At 55.4% G+C, this 14,810-nt stretch overlaps 1 protein-coding gene across 3 annotated transcripts in view; it reads right to left on the bottom strand.

Moving 5' to 3' along the window:
• The window catches only part of CACNA1E (calcium voltage-gated channel subunit alpha1 E), a 281,976-nt gene that overhangs the window by 42,013 nt on the left and 225,153 nt on the right, over positions 1–14,810 (bottom strand). For all 3 annotated transcript variants that reach the window (XM_036272405.1, XM_036272404.1, XM_036272403.1), the window contains 5 exons: positions 13,962–14,091; positions 13,368–13,427; positions 12,518–12,624; positions 2,978–2,989; positions 1,270–1,366 (listed from right to left, as the gene is read on the bottom strand). In XM_036272405.1, the coding sequence (XP_036128298.1) occupies positions 1,270–1,366; positions 2,978–2,989; positions 12,518–12,624; positions 13,368–13,427; positions 13,962–14,091 (406 nt within the window). The remainder of the gene's footprint in view (positions 1–1,269; positions 1,367–2,977; positions 2,990–12,517; positions 12,625–13,367; positions 13,428–13,961; positions 14,092–14,810) is intronic.

Here is a 14,810-nt window from a genome sequence, read left to right on the forward strand (position 1 = left end):
CCCAGGACCCCAACGTAGTTTGGAGGAGTCGAGACCACTAGACTGCAGCTGACAAAAGTGGCTAGGGCCCAGGCCTCCTGGCCAAATCTGGTTGGGGGGGGAACAGAAAGGAACAGATGCTGAAGGGCACTGACCAGGCCAGGCCCAGTGCTGGGCCGTTACCAGGCGGAGGGTGTACGAGCAGTAAGAGAAGGCCTGCCTGACACTGGGGAAGGTGCCTCCTCCGGGGGGAAGGCAAGGCAGGAGGAGAGCAGGCAGTGAGGGCACTTCCTGTGGGGCATGAGTACCTCTCCTGGGACCCAGGCTGGTTGCCAGGGCCCTGGGCTCTGAGAGGAAGCCATGTCCCTGCCAGCTGGGGGCCTTTCAGAAGCAACTTTCCTGCAGTCCCGGCCTTCGATAACCCTAGGTTTGTTTGCTGCCTCTCTGCAGAGCCAGAGGGCAGCATGGGGCAGTGGTAGAAGGGTTGGGGGGATATCAAAGGGTATGCGAACCCAAAGAGAAAGGGGAATCCCTTGTTCCTTCCCCATGGTGCCTGGCTGTCATTCACAAGAATTCAGGAGATAACTTGTCTCCCATGAGACTTCAGCTCCCATAACAGCAATGGATGTGAGTGTGGGAGGCAGGTTCAACCTGTTAGCAAATAGGACCTGAATGGTAAAGCACACCCTGGGGGCAGGAAGAATCAGGGAAGGGTCCAGGGGGGTGAGCAGGGAGGGTGTGAGTCAGGGAGCAGGAGCACCAGGGTGACATACCTATGAAAGAAAGCACCGGTCCTTAATTCACTCTCGCTCACTTCTTCTGCTTCTGCCCAAATGCCTCTGACCTTGGGCAAGTGATTGACCTACCTGCGCCTCAAAACCAGGAAGGGTCAGTGCTGGAAGAGTCTCTCCTCTAGAACCACGAGGAGAGAAACCATCCTGGTCATTGCCCTGACCTCATGTGCAGACCACAGACAGTGGGCTCCCACTGCTTCCACTTTGGGGAGACCCCCAGGACAGTCACACGGTTTCTCCCTGAACGACAGGCCACACCAGAGTGTACGAACTATCACCTGGACTCAAGAGGCAAAAGCTCCTTAGAGATTTCTTGGATGTTGGTTCTTTTCCTTCGAAACTAAGACCCAGAGTTCAGGCAAGTAGGTGAAAAGAACCTCAGTCCCCACGTGAGCAAAAGAAACATTTCCAGAAACAATTCTACAAACACACGCCGACGGCGGCTGAAGAGAGAGGACAGGCAGGGGGCGTGCTGGGAAGAAGTGGAGAACATCACCTTGAGCTTGGGCAAGCGCTTGATGGTCTTCAGGGGCCTCAGCACTCGGAGCACCCGCAGCGACTTGATGGTCTTGATGTCCCGCCCCTTGTTGGTTCTGCAGGGGAAAAGCCCCCAGGGAATCACGGGATGGGGGGAGAAAAAGTGACTCACATTACTGCATTAACAACAGGGGAGAGGGGGAGAGAGGTAGGCAAAAGGCCAGAACTTGGGTCAGAGTCCTTCTGGGAGACCCCCAAAACATGCTTTGGGAAACTTTTCAGTGCACTCCCCAGTGCGAACACACTCATATACACACACACCCATGTATCCTCACACAGAGGAACACAGGCACACATGCACACACACAGAGGCATCCACGCACATGCACTAACAAACATTTCCTCTCCCTGCGAGCCCTCGGAATGCTGCTCATTACCACACGGGCAAAATGAACAAGGAAGATTCAGTGACCAGGGAACATGACCGTGGGCCACCCACTGTGCATCTCCACTGTGCCTCGGCTACTGCTTCTGCCGTGGTGGGCTCTCCAATGACACTGGTTAAGTGGGTTAGTGACCCAGGGTTGAGAGCAAGTCTCATTAGGGGACTTGACCTAGCGCTTTCTCTGGCTCTGCGGAGTTCATCAGCTCAGGGGGTGCAGGGTGCAGAAGGCTGGTGGGGACCTGACACCCTTGCGGTGCAGGGCTGCCTATTCCAGAGACAGCGTGTCTCGCAGGCTTCTTGCCAGGACCTTGGCTCACACCCAGTTATCTGCGTGGCTGGCTCTCTCTGCAGCCCCTCCCCCTGTCAGATGCTGGGCGCCAGCACAAAGTGCAGAGAGAGAGCGAGCCCCGCCACTGGAGAAGGGCCACACGCAGTCCTGCTGCCCACCTTCATCCCACCCTGCGGCCAGTGACCTCCCTGGGCCATGTTGGCTCCGACAGATAAAATACACTTCTTTTTATTTTGAATGAAGTGACTACATCAACCTGCCTTTCTCTTTCCACCCTGCTCATCCCCTGAGATCTCTGCATTCAATTCAAACAACAGCAGTTTGTAAAACATACAGATGGTGGGAATGAGACCGTCGGCAGTGAGCTCAGGCTCTGGTCCTTCCCTCGTGTTGGCCCTGACGGCCATCACCCCAACTACCCGAGGAAACGGGACCCAGAGCGTCCAAAGGGAACCCGGGGGCCTCTGCCTGCTCCTGACCCTGTCCTTCCTGTCATACCCACTCTGGACAGGAAAACAAAAGTCCATCCAAGGTAGGGAGACGCTTAATATAATTCAAGGAATGCTGGCCATGCTCAGATTGCAAATGTAAAGACCCTCTTAATGGTTATAGGCCATGACCTGCAACTCACTTTCAGTCAACCTCGAATGTGAATATAAATAATCCACAAAAATATCACACTGATAAGGTCTTTTGCATGCCGGGGTTTTGTACATTTTATAAGCTCTTTTACTGTATCAAGGGCATCTGTCTACCTATCTATGAAAGGCAACCTATAAGCCAAGTACATATTCCAACCAATAAGAAGGGTCACTTCTCAGGAAGGCTTGGTGATCCCTAGTTTGTGTTCTCTTGGGTTTCACAAAAACTCCCCACTCGTTATGTCACCGCGCCTGTCTCCACAGGCCACAGCTTCCCTCCCAGCCACGCCTCTCCCTCCTCCCACCCACTCCTGTGTTTTTTCCTTCAAAGAAAATCGAGAATAATATTTACCCCAAAGCGTTCCTATGGAGGATCCAAGCAGAAAGCAGTAAAAACAAGAGGGAGGGAAGAGGAGGGAGAGGGAGAATGGAGAGGGGATGGGGAGAAAGAAGAGTCAGAAACTTCCCGGAGAAAGGAAACCTTACAAGACGGGGGAGCTGGAGCCCGCAGGCCCGTGGGATCCTGCTGGCAGGCTCGTGGCCCAGGCAGAGCCCACGGGCCTTGTGAAAAGCAGACCACAGGCACCTGCTCCCCGCCCCCGCCCCGCAGAGGCAGAGGGTGCGGCGGCCCCTAATTAGGTGGCATTCCCCAGGTCCCCACACCTTGCTTTATTCCAGGGAGCTCGTAACTGACGTTTCTAAACGTAGGCGGTTACTTCCATCTCTTTAGTCACCTTCTGATGAAGGCTCCTGCTTCCCGTGAATCTGTAAGAAGCTGGCTGCAGGAATGCCACCCATTCTGGGCCAGGCAGCACCTCTCTGCAAAGGCGTTCGTCACCGTGCGTATTTATGCTCACGAAGGACTTCATGTGAAGAGGAGCATGCGACCGCCCTGAGACACTCACCCTGACATCTGTCAAAAGCAGATGCGCAACACCATAAAACCGCCTCGGAGCGGGGGGAAGGTGTTGTCTATCAAGGTCCTGATGTCACACAGAGGGATGCCTTTTGACACATGAAATGACCAACTGTCCATTGTGAGCTATGTACTGTGCAGCTTGAAGAAAAGTCACCCGAGTTCTACTGGTGAGACTTAACAACACTAAAAAGGGTGAGTTCCCCGGGCCAGTGTGGCTCAGTTGGTTGAGCACCATCCCATGCACCGAAAAGTTAGCAGTTCAGTTCCCGGACAGGGCGTATGCCCAGGCTGCGATAGATGTTTCTCTCTCTGTCTCCCCCTTCCCTTCTCTCTCTAAAATCAATTTTAAAATTTTATTAAAAGGGTGAGATAGAAGTAACAAGAGCTAACTTTCTAAATGTTTATACCTGGCTGGACTCTGAGCTAAGCACTTTTAGTGCAACTCCTTATTTGGATTTCCTAATAACGTTCGGGTGTAGGTACCACTACCTCCATTTCGCAGAAGAGACTCAGAGAGGCTGAGTGGGTGCCCAGCCTTGGCAGGGAAGCTGGGATGTCCGCCCAAGTCTGCAAGATGCTCGGAGCTCCCGCTCTGGACTAAGCCACTGCGCCAGCAGGTTTTGCCCTGGGCTGGAGAGATCCCCAAAGTCCTCTTCACCGCAGAGGGAGCCACGCGCCAGGGTCACGCTCCTTGCACCACGTCGCGTGGTGAGCACACTGCAGTGCCACGTGACCGTCTGCGGCCACAGAGCAGTGCTTGGCATTCAGCACTTGGTTCTCAGCTGCTGGATGCAGTGAAGGTGAGTTTTCTTTCTCGTCTTGATTTTTTTTAACGTACCACAAACCCACGTTACACCACCATGTACCACAAAGGCTTCTCATGATCATTTTACTCAGTACTCAAAATTATATTCATTTCACTGCAGATGACAAATGAATAGTGATCTGGGAAGGAAACTCAAAAGACCTCATAAACCTTAAATCCCTCATGTGATCATCTCCAAATGTGAGGAGGGCAGAGACAATGCCTTCCCCTAAATGCTAACAGCACCCTCTCACACAGGAGACAACAAACCTTCCTGTGTTCATGTAACAGCGTCCACGGAGGCCTTTACCTACGTAAGGGACCCTTCTGGGAGCTGGCTGCACACTTGTGAACAAACCGAATGAGGTCCCTAACCCCTAGGAGCTTCCCTAGTCTAGTCGTAGGACAGTCCGCAGGTAAACAAGCAAACACACGACAGCGCGATCGCGAGCTCCATGTCCCGGGGAGAGCGGAATAATGTGATTGAAGAGTTGACGAGAACAACTACACGGAATATAGGTCATCCTCCTTTCCCCAGGCTGCATTCGTCTCGAGCAAAAGCTAAGGGAAGACCTTCCCTACTTTAAAATGGGAGAACAGCGTCGGATCAGTGGATGGGCAGGGGTCAGCGGTCACGTGCTCCAGGCTTGCACTTCTGCTGATCCCAGGTCCTTAGCCCCAAGACCTTTACACCAGGTCGCCTCTGAGCAGGATTTCAGACGTTCAGACTGACACCCTCCTGTAAAGGAAGGCCCATCATTCTCACTCTTCCCACACACCTGGATAAAGGACAGAATTTGCTCTCTACGATTCATTATACCCCAGAACCACAATAAGAATGTCGTGCACAGAGCAGAGGGGACCTCTGACCATCGTGACCTGTGTCCCTATTTTGGAAAACGGGGTTTTATGATGGTATGCTTTGATCCTCGGGGCTGATTGTAGCTGCCACTGTACTGTGGGGGTGGGGGCTATTTGTCCCGTTCTGACTCCCACAGATTTGAAGCAGGGATAGTAATCAGACACGGGTCCAAAGTGAAACCTTTTCCAACAGGTCTCCTGCGGCACAGGAGCCACGGAAAAGCCCCGATGGTGAGCGGGTGCAGAAAAGCACACTCAGTTGTGCCGACATATGCTCCGCACCGACTTGAAATGAAAGGCACACTGGTAACAAAGACACAGAGTCAGGAGTAGCCTCCACACCTCAGCCCCATTGATGAGAACTTCCCAGTTTACACGTGGGCTAGGCCCGACGACCTTTCCCGAATCTGGGCGTGGAAGGGCTATTCACGCCACCGTCAAAGTCGGCAGCATCACCCGGGAGGTGGTTTGTCAAACCCACAGCACAGACTCTTCGAGGGCTTGGTGGCACATTGTTTTAGGAATAATTCATGTGCTTTTTACAAATCACGGAAATATACTCATTTGATGATCCTTTGCTAGTCTTTGCTACTAAATGTACCATCAGATTTTTTTTTTTTTTTTAACACTGCCTGACTAATTAGTGGAATTTTATCAGGTTTAAAAATGAGCTCCAGTGTGAACATCTGAGGAAACTTCACAGGAGAGGATGCACTGGTCCCAGTTTAATTGGGGCTTAATTGGGCCCCCCATCTTCCCTCTACTCCCCACGTCTTTTTTTTTTTTTTTTTTTATCCTCACCCGAGGACATTTTTCCATTTTTTGTTCAGGTAGAGTGGGAGGGAGAGAGAGGAAGAGAGAGAGAGAGAAACATCGATGTGAAGGGACACATCGAGTGGCTGCCACCCGCACAACCGACCAGGGCCGGGGACAAACTGCAACCGAGGTACGCGCCCTTAGCGGGAACCGAACCCGGGTCTCTCCGGACCGCAGGCTGACGCTCCAACCGCTGAGCCAAACCGGCCAGGGCCTCCTCACGTCTTTGTAAGCCTGGCAGCTCTCGGGAAAACAAGGCCACGTTCCTTACGTCTCCTCAGAACGAGGCGGACTTCCCAGCGCAGGTGTGAGGCTGCCCCCAGGTCCTTCATGAGTCATTCAGGTACCTTGCTCTTCGCCTCCAGGTCCCCGTCCTCGAAGGACGTGCTCTGCTACAAACCAGCCCTCCTTCCACGGGGGCAGAGCGGGGACATCAGGTTCTGAACAGCCTTTCCTCCTTTAAGCGGCCTGGCCTCTGTGCCCCCCACGCGCCCAGGAGGGAACACAGGGGCTCTGAAGGCGGCTCCTGAGTTAGGGAGCAGACAGGCTGGCTGCAGCGTGAGGGGGGGGAGGGGTCGTGCTGGGAGGAGCCTTGAGCTTTGCTAACCTGTCTGGTCTATTACTTGTCAGGCAAAACACTCACTAATGCACTTATTACATGTTTGGCACTACCCCGAACACTATACCTTATTTAATTCTCACGAGAGCAAAATGTACTTGTTTTTCATTTGCACTTACAAATGAGCAAGGGGACGTTCAGAGTTGAGGCAGCTAATAAAAAATAGTGCTGAGACTCAGACCTAGGGTTACCTGACTCTGAAACCTGTGCCTTATTCCCAAGGTCATGATGCCTTTTCAGTGGGAAGCCATGGGAGGGGTTTAGCCTAAGACGGAAACAGCCAAAGAAGCCAGCAGTTCCTGAGTTCAGATGCTGAGAGATCTATTCTACTATCCGTAATCAGTCTAGGGTCTCTGAGGGTTCATGGTGGGGGGGGGGGGGTACAGACGGAACAGCAAAATGGATGAGGTCAGACACAGCTTCTCCATCTGCACACAGGTCCTGTCTGCAGCAGGGCAGAGACAGAAGAATCTGTAGGCCGAGGAGAGAGCCAGACCAAGCCATTGCTTTGAGTTTGCAGGGCTTAATGGCTTGGAACTAACTAGAATATCAGAGATAGAGGGAGCTTAATGTCGTGGAGAAAGCCCCGAACTTGAAATGAAAACAAAAATCAATTGTTTAAGAGCTGGCTTTGCTATGTCCAAGTCAACAGTCAAACCTCAGGCAGACTGTTTCTCAGCTGGAAACAGGACTGTCCAGTGACGAAGGACAGAGAGTGACAGCACTTTACAAAGTTTAAGACCCAGGGGAACGAGGAGGAAGCTTCCCCCTCCGCCCCGGCAGTGTCCGTCTCTGGAAAGAGAGTTCAGCCACTGACCTCATCACCGCTTGGCGGGGCCAGGTGGGATCCCTTTTCTTCCCGGCTACACGTCCTCAGCATTACCCATGAGCTCTCATTCCGCCGTGACTCTGCCAACTGTTTATGCTCTGGGACCAGACGCTATCTCTGTGCTAGATGGTTAGTGTAGAATTCTTTCCTACTTGCACATGGACCTCAACAAGCTCCCTGAACACAGGCATGTTTGTCTTTGCAAACATTCTCCTTTGCAAAACATAGCACCGTACTCTGACTGGATGGTACTTTTGTCCAAGCAGGGAGCAGCAGGAGACAGCAAAGCATCCAACTGGCTCCCAGCAGTTTTGTTATTCAATCTGGTCAATCTAGGGACCTGATGTCTTGGCCCTTAGTCTTCATATTCTAAACACCCCCAACCCCCTCATCTGCTGATCTTTCTAAGAAGGTCTAGGTGCTGGCTGATGTCCAGTCAATACACTCCCCCCTCCCAGCTGGAGACTAATTCATAATGTTCAGCTGTGCTTCTGCCAGTGTGGATTAAGCAGATGGCAGGCAGGTCACGTGATCTGAGCTGACACTTCCCAATCCCATCACGATCTCTTCTGACCTGAATTATTCTAAAACTACTTTTATATTTGAGGGCAGCGTGACTGGTTTCTGCGAATCCCACAGGGACTGGCTCTCCCCGTGGCTGTGAAGGTTCCCCTGCTGTGCAGGGTGCTTTGTGCCTCTGGGTCTCGTTATCCACATTGTTGGTTACCATGTAGATGGGGCCTGTGTCCTCTGATTGGACCACTTCTTTTTGCTTGGTTCTGTGGCCATAGTCTGAGATCCCATTTACGACTGACCATCTCCCAGATTTGTGGTTGTGAATAAGGAGAAGACACTTGGGCATGCGCACGCAGTGCCCCATCTGGTAAAGGTGTCCAGGCGCACATTCCACGGAGGGGCCTCACCAGCACCCCCAGCACACGAACATGCTGGGACTGGGAGCCAAGAGCGGGGAGACTGGGAGCGTCTCCCCCTTTCAGGCGCTCCTTCCACGTGGCCCTCCCTCTGTCCCTCCCTGTACCTCCCACGGCCGCGAGCGTGGAATACAGCCCTGGCCCCCAAGAGTCCCCACCTGGGTGCAGAGTCAGATAAAGTCACTCTCAAAGTGACTTGTAAAGCTGGACTCTCGCAGAACAACCTCTCTATCTGCTCACGGCTGGAGAGCGCCCGGTCCAGCTCAGCCGGCCTCCTAAATCCACACTTAATGGGCTACCTGACGGCTCAACTTAATTTTAGTCCAACCATTTCCTTCCACAGAACAGTGGCACCGGATGGCCTGTCTCACCCGGTGGTAAATGGGTCTTCTTCGCCTGAGGCAGAACTTGTCCACTCTCGTGTCCCCCTGTATGATGAACGTGTACTCATGGCTTCCTTTGGGAGAGGCCCCTTTCAGTTCTAGAAGATTGGGGGCTGCCAAGAAAGAAGGCCCGACCCACAGCCTGCGGCGGGAGGGGAACGGCCGTGGACACAGGCAGGTGGTGAGGAACACGGGGTCAGCCAGGTGACCGGCGAGACGCTCTGCTGAGCGCGAGCAGGGACGAGCAGGGACGAGCTGCAGCCCCTCCGGTCTCGGTGTGCGCATTACACCTTCAAACACCAGCCGCCACAGCTGAGCCGGAACCGGGGTACCAGATCCTCGGGCTCCGCAAGGGCCCTTCCAAATCTAAGACCGGCTGTGCCCGCGCATGTCAGCGAATGAATTCAGACCTGCGCTGCCGCTGCGGCTGGTGCCGCCTGATCCGAAGACCTGGTCCCTCCCAGGGCACCGTGTCCAGTGTCAGCAGCAACATGCTTCACTGAGAGAAGGCAGTAAAAGCTAACGTGGGAATTCCGGATCCTTCTGCCATGGAGGCCGATTGACTCACGCTTTTCCTTTCTGGCTAAGGACCGACTAATGCAGGGCCGGGTGCGGCTGTGATCCAGAGTCCCTGCGTGGCACAGTCCTGACCTGGCCTCCTACCCCGCGACCATGACACACGCTCAACCCCTCCCCCACCTCCTCAAAAGTCCTAAGGCTGCCGAATGGACTTTGTCAGGTTTACCTTATAAAAAGCCTCACTTGCCGTATGCAGCTATGGAGAAGGGAAGCTGCTCTTCAGCCGGCACAGAGACGTGTGTGCAGGGAAACACCCAGGGCGCGGGGCGCAGGGCGCGGGGCGCAGGGCGCAGGGCGCGGGGCAGGCGTCCGCCACAGCAGGGCCCGGGCACGGGCTTCCTCTGACGCTTCAGCTAAGGCCTCCCTTGCTGAGGGGCACTGCTCTGGGACTTGGGCTGGGGGCTGAGAAGGCTCCCTCCGGTGGGCAGGGGAGGGAGGGATGCCAGGCCAGCCGGATGCCTGGGGAGCCCACAGAGGTGTTGCCATGGCGATCACTCCCAGTTCTGCCGAAGTGAAGCCACAGCCTGTGCGGGAGCCTCTGCCAGGCAAGGTTCAGTTTCAAGGAGACGGGCAGGACTGAGGTTATGTGAACAGTGGACGTTCCCAGAGGCAAATGTACGGACATGACGATGGAAGCTGTACCCACAAGGAGGGAGGCCCTGGAAGGGCCTGCAGAACACCCACAACCGGCTTCCTGAGGGGCTGAGCCCGACCACGGCCCTGCCGTGGGACACGGCCTTTGGTCCTCTGTCTGCTCGGCCAAGCCCTGCTCCCCAGGTGGGTGGGACCCGGGCTGGTCCCAGCAGGGTGATGGGGAAGCTGAACTATCTGGTGCCCTTAATGCGGAGAGGGACAGGGACAGGGACAGGGACAGGGACAGGGAGAGGACAGAGTTAGGAAGCAAGAGCATACGAGCGAGAAGTGCCACCTGGGCTTTAGCGTAGGCGACAAAGGCCAGGGAGGGGGAGTGTGACCTGCTCTGTGAGCAGGAGAACGGGAGAGGAAATGTACACGGCGGGCCCGGAGGAAGGATGATAACAGAAGAGAGCGTGGATGGAGAAGGAAACAAGTCCATGCACGTTTTGGAGAGAAATAGAAAGTTCAAGGAGTGACATCACAAGAAGCAAGTGATGGATTGTAACTCTGAATTCATCACATAAGCGTGGACCCCAGAACCCAGGGATTCCTGGGGTTCCCTGCACTGTACCTGGTCTGAGGACCAACAGAGAGGCCTTGGCTCTGGGGTGTTAAGGCTTCCCCTGCCGCCAGCACCAAAGCCCCACCGCCATGGGTTGAAGGGACAAGAAAGAACAAGACAGAGGACAACCCTCCAGCCCGGCGTCATTGCTCTGATCTGAGCAGAGAGAGTTGAACTGCGGACACGGGGCAGGTGTGCAGGCACAACACACCTGCCTGGTTACCAGGCACACAGGCCAGGGGGCGGGTGTGTGTGTGTGTGTGTGTGTGTGTGTGTGTAACAACCAAGTCTTGGAAACTAGCCTGCATTCACCCTCATCTGCATACGTATGCATCACCTCGACTTTGCTCTGCTATCCAGAGTCCTGATGCCACGGGAGAGTGAACAGGTAACGACGGGAGGTCACGCTTCGATCATTCACTGCCGGCCTCGTGGTAAGCTCTGTTCACGCATGACTTTGTCTCCATTGCAGAGATGAGAAACTGAGGTTCAGAGCGTTGCTATCTTGCTGTGTTGTTGCTCCAGGACACAGTGGGGAGGGAGATTCAAACCAGGGTCAGCCTGGCTCCACAGCCCAGGGCCCGCCTTCCTGCTAGCCCGGGAGCTGTTCTTCTAAGAGGACGGGGTTCTTCCTTCTGTGCCCCCACCCCTTACTTTTTCTCAGAGACCCATTCTTTGCTGACATCAAATGCAAGAGGGCAATGTGGCAAACAATGTATGCAAATGAACTGATAAAATGAGAAGGGAACTTGACTTTTCAAAACCCAAGGTCATTCTTTATCTCTAAGGAAAAGAATGGGCCTCCTGGGGACAAAGGCAGACTTGAATGCCTCCTTCCAAGAAGAAGGAAGAGGAGCGGGGGTCCCCTTGATAGAGACAGAGCTGCCTTTATTTTTTATCTTCCTGCGAGAATCCATAAAGGGTCCACTGGGAGACACTGTGCCTTTGTGACAGTCCCTCTGGAAGGGCTCAGCACACCTAATAGGAGGCCTTCTCACTCGTCAGGTGAGTACACGGACTCCCAGGGGGTAGTTCGTTGGTGCACTGGGGAGCAAGGGACACTGGCACTGTCCCGCTTGCCAGCCCAGCTCGGGTCAGAAGCCACACGCCCGGGCTGGGGCAGTGATGGACACAGGACACTCCTAGGTTCCGGGAGGTTTCCACAGCTGGGATCTTTCGTCTCTCCCGTGGACAGAGAGCTTCCTGCCCTTGGCCAGGTGAGCAATTCCGTAACTCTCACCCCCTTCTCTCTCTGCCAGGATGCACAGACCTGGAAGCTGACGGTACGTGGGGAGAAGGTGGCAGGGATGAGCCCTTCCTGACATTGGGACCTGCAAGGTCAAACCTGTGCTGGCATCTTCTTCCTTCCCGTTTGTACTGCCAGCAGGGACAGCCACTCCTCGCTGTCCCTTCACACTGCAGCCAGCCCCGCCCAGACACCCGCTCCTAGAGGCGGGAGGGGGTCCACGGGCCGCCTGGGAGACGGTGAGGCTGCTCCAGTGGAATGAGGTGCAGAGAGCCTCCCCAACCAAGGATTCTGTGACCCTGAACTCGGCTCTACCCTCTGCATATTCCTTTCAGGCTGTCCCGTTGTCTGACAGAATCAGGCAATGAAAGTGTCCACCAGCCTTGCCTGGGTCCCTCCTGGAGTCCATGGACACATTCCCCACACAGGTGAGCGCCTGTCCATGCTTACTCATCTCCAGGAGAGGACCTATAGGCCTCTGACTTCTCCCTGGTGACTCCCTGTCCCTCCTTCACCAGCCTGTCACTCAGAGCATGAGCTGAAGCTACCGGGCTCCCAGGGGCTCTGTAAGGGCCACCAGGGCAGCATTCCCGGGCACCGCTCTGCATAAACCATTTCTCAGGCCGGCCCTGGAGATGGCCTCCAATTGGCCAGTCTCAGGGCGGAGGCAGGGAAGGTAATCCAACTAGAAAGAGAGTTACTTACGCCAACGCAAACGCCACCAATGCACCAACCACCACCACAAAGTCCAGGATGTTCCACAGGTCTCGGAAGTAGGACCCGTCCTGCAGAATCAAGCCCTGGTCTATCATCTGCAGGAGAAGTGAACAGCGCCGATGAGCCCAGGGGGTGCAGGCAGCGTGTGCCCTGAGCTCTGGGCTCCCCATAGCAATGCCCCCGCTGCCATCATCCCTGCAACCGACCCCCCGCGGGGCCTGCAGAGCAGAGCACAGGTGTCTTCACTGACTGCGAAGCCTGAGGGCCCTTCTCAAAGCCACCAGGGTGCAACCAGACCCTCGGCTGCACAGAACCCTGGCACATTCCTCCTCCTTAGTGGTTTGAACTCCGGGCATCAACACACCCACACAAATGGGAAAATCCCAGATGGGTGAGGCTGGGAACAAATGGAAACGTGGGTGCTGGGCGATGGGGAACAGACCAGAGGACAGAGAGTGCAGCTGGGACTAGACAGAATCCAGGAAAACTCACCCCGTCTAACCCTTTGCCTTGGCACATAGCCAGGCTCAGACCAGTGAACACACTGGGGAGGTGACTGCTGTTCCTAGTCTGTCTGCTCTCTCGCTGCCTCCTGGGGGTGGGCCTGACTCCTCCCCTGGCCACACCCACAGGCCTGCTCCTGTCTAAACTGCCCTCCTCAGTCACAGGGTGCTGGGACAGCCTTCACCAGATCCTGAGGCCAGAGGAGGGGTCTGCAGAGGCCTCACTGAGGTTCTGTCATTGGCCAGCAGGTGACAGTCCTGGGGAAGGTCACTATGCTAGAGGAGCTGACTGGTGGCCCACCAAACCCCACCCAGGTTTCTCCAGAGGCTTTTACCTTTATAACCATCTCAAAGGTGAACACGCCAGTGAACACATAGTCAAAATACCTCAGGACCTGGAAGACATACAGTAGAGGGGGAGAGTCATGCGTGGCCACCAGGCTGCCCACCCCCACCTGCCCACTGAGACACGCGGTCCTGTCTGCCCACCCAGCCTCCCTCGTTTCCACTGCAGAGCGCAAGCCTGCAATCGTAGCCACCAGCTGGACGCAGAGGAGAGAGGAGCCACGGTCCTGGGGAGCCCGCGACGTGCTGGCCAGGTCTCACCTGCCCCTTAAACCTTCCCCCAGTCCTAGCTCAGGATCCGAAGTCCTTGTCAGTTCCCATCCTCTCCCCCTCCTTCCTATCTCCTGACACACACCCACGTGCCCCTCAACTTCGCACCCACGTCCTGGGCCAGACCCCGCATCCAAGCCCGCGGTGGCTGCAGACCCCCTTCAAAGCCCTGCTGGGCTCCAGGGAGTCCACTCCTTCCTCATCCCCCAGGACTCTCCCTCAGGTCACCTCTAACATTGGGACAGGGAGGTGCCGGGACGGGCGGGGCGGGCACCGGGGCACTAGGGAGCCGGCAAAGGGCCCCCCGCACCCACTTTGTTGCGCTCCGAGTTGGTCAGGACGGGGTCCTCGGCCGCCAGGGCGATGCTGCTGGCCGCGATCACCAGGAGGATGCACATCTCGAAGTAGCGCAGGTTCACCACGTAGTGGCAGGCCCTGCGGATGCTGAGGGGAGGGGCCCGCTGAGCGGCTTCCCCGCCCCCGCCCCACCCGCCCCCCGGGCGTGGCCTCTCCCAGACAGCGGGCCCTGGCCCAGGAAGCCTTGGGAAGCACAATTTAATTTCTCAGGCACCACCCTTGATTTAATGCCCCAGAGGGGGAAGGTAATCAGATTGGCTGGAGGCTGCAGTACACGAGCCAAGACACATTATCTGCAGGCACGTCTGAGCCCTGGGGAGCAGCCAGCCTCCGAGTAGCACACTCGGGGTGCCCTCCACCGTACAGAAACTGGGGCAGAGCGAGCAGATCAGAAGAACCAAGAAACATAAAAATAGACCTTGATTCTAAGATTCCACTGAAAGCAACAGTAGGTTTTCATGAGTTCCAGGCATGGGGTAAAGGGACCTCACCCCATGGACTGCATTCTGGCCTCCATGGCTGGCAGGCCTAGCCCAGGTCCCTGCCTTCCCAGGGCCCCGCCCAGACACTGCCCACGGGGTCCCCAAGAACCTCCTCGCCTGGTCTTCCAGGCCCCAGAAGCTGGTCTACGTGTGTATCTTGCTCAGTTAAAAGGCAGAAGAAAGCTTGTCTTTCAAAAGTCCATCTCTCCTGAATCTCACCTTCCAGACTCTTCTCTGCCAACCCCATCACATGCCCCTAAACACACCCATTTCAAAATCCACACGGATTCCGGATTAAGCAGTGGGATCCATAGTCTTTAATGC

Source organism: Molossus molossus, unplaced genomic scaffold (genome assembly GCF_014108415.1).
Source record: "Molossus molossus isolate mMolMol1 unplaced genomic scaffold, mMolMol1.p scaffold_m16_p_20, whole genome shotgun sequence".
Lineage (NCBI taxonomy): Eukaryota > Metazoa > Chordata > Mammalia > Chiroptera > Molossidae > Molossus > Molossus molossus.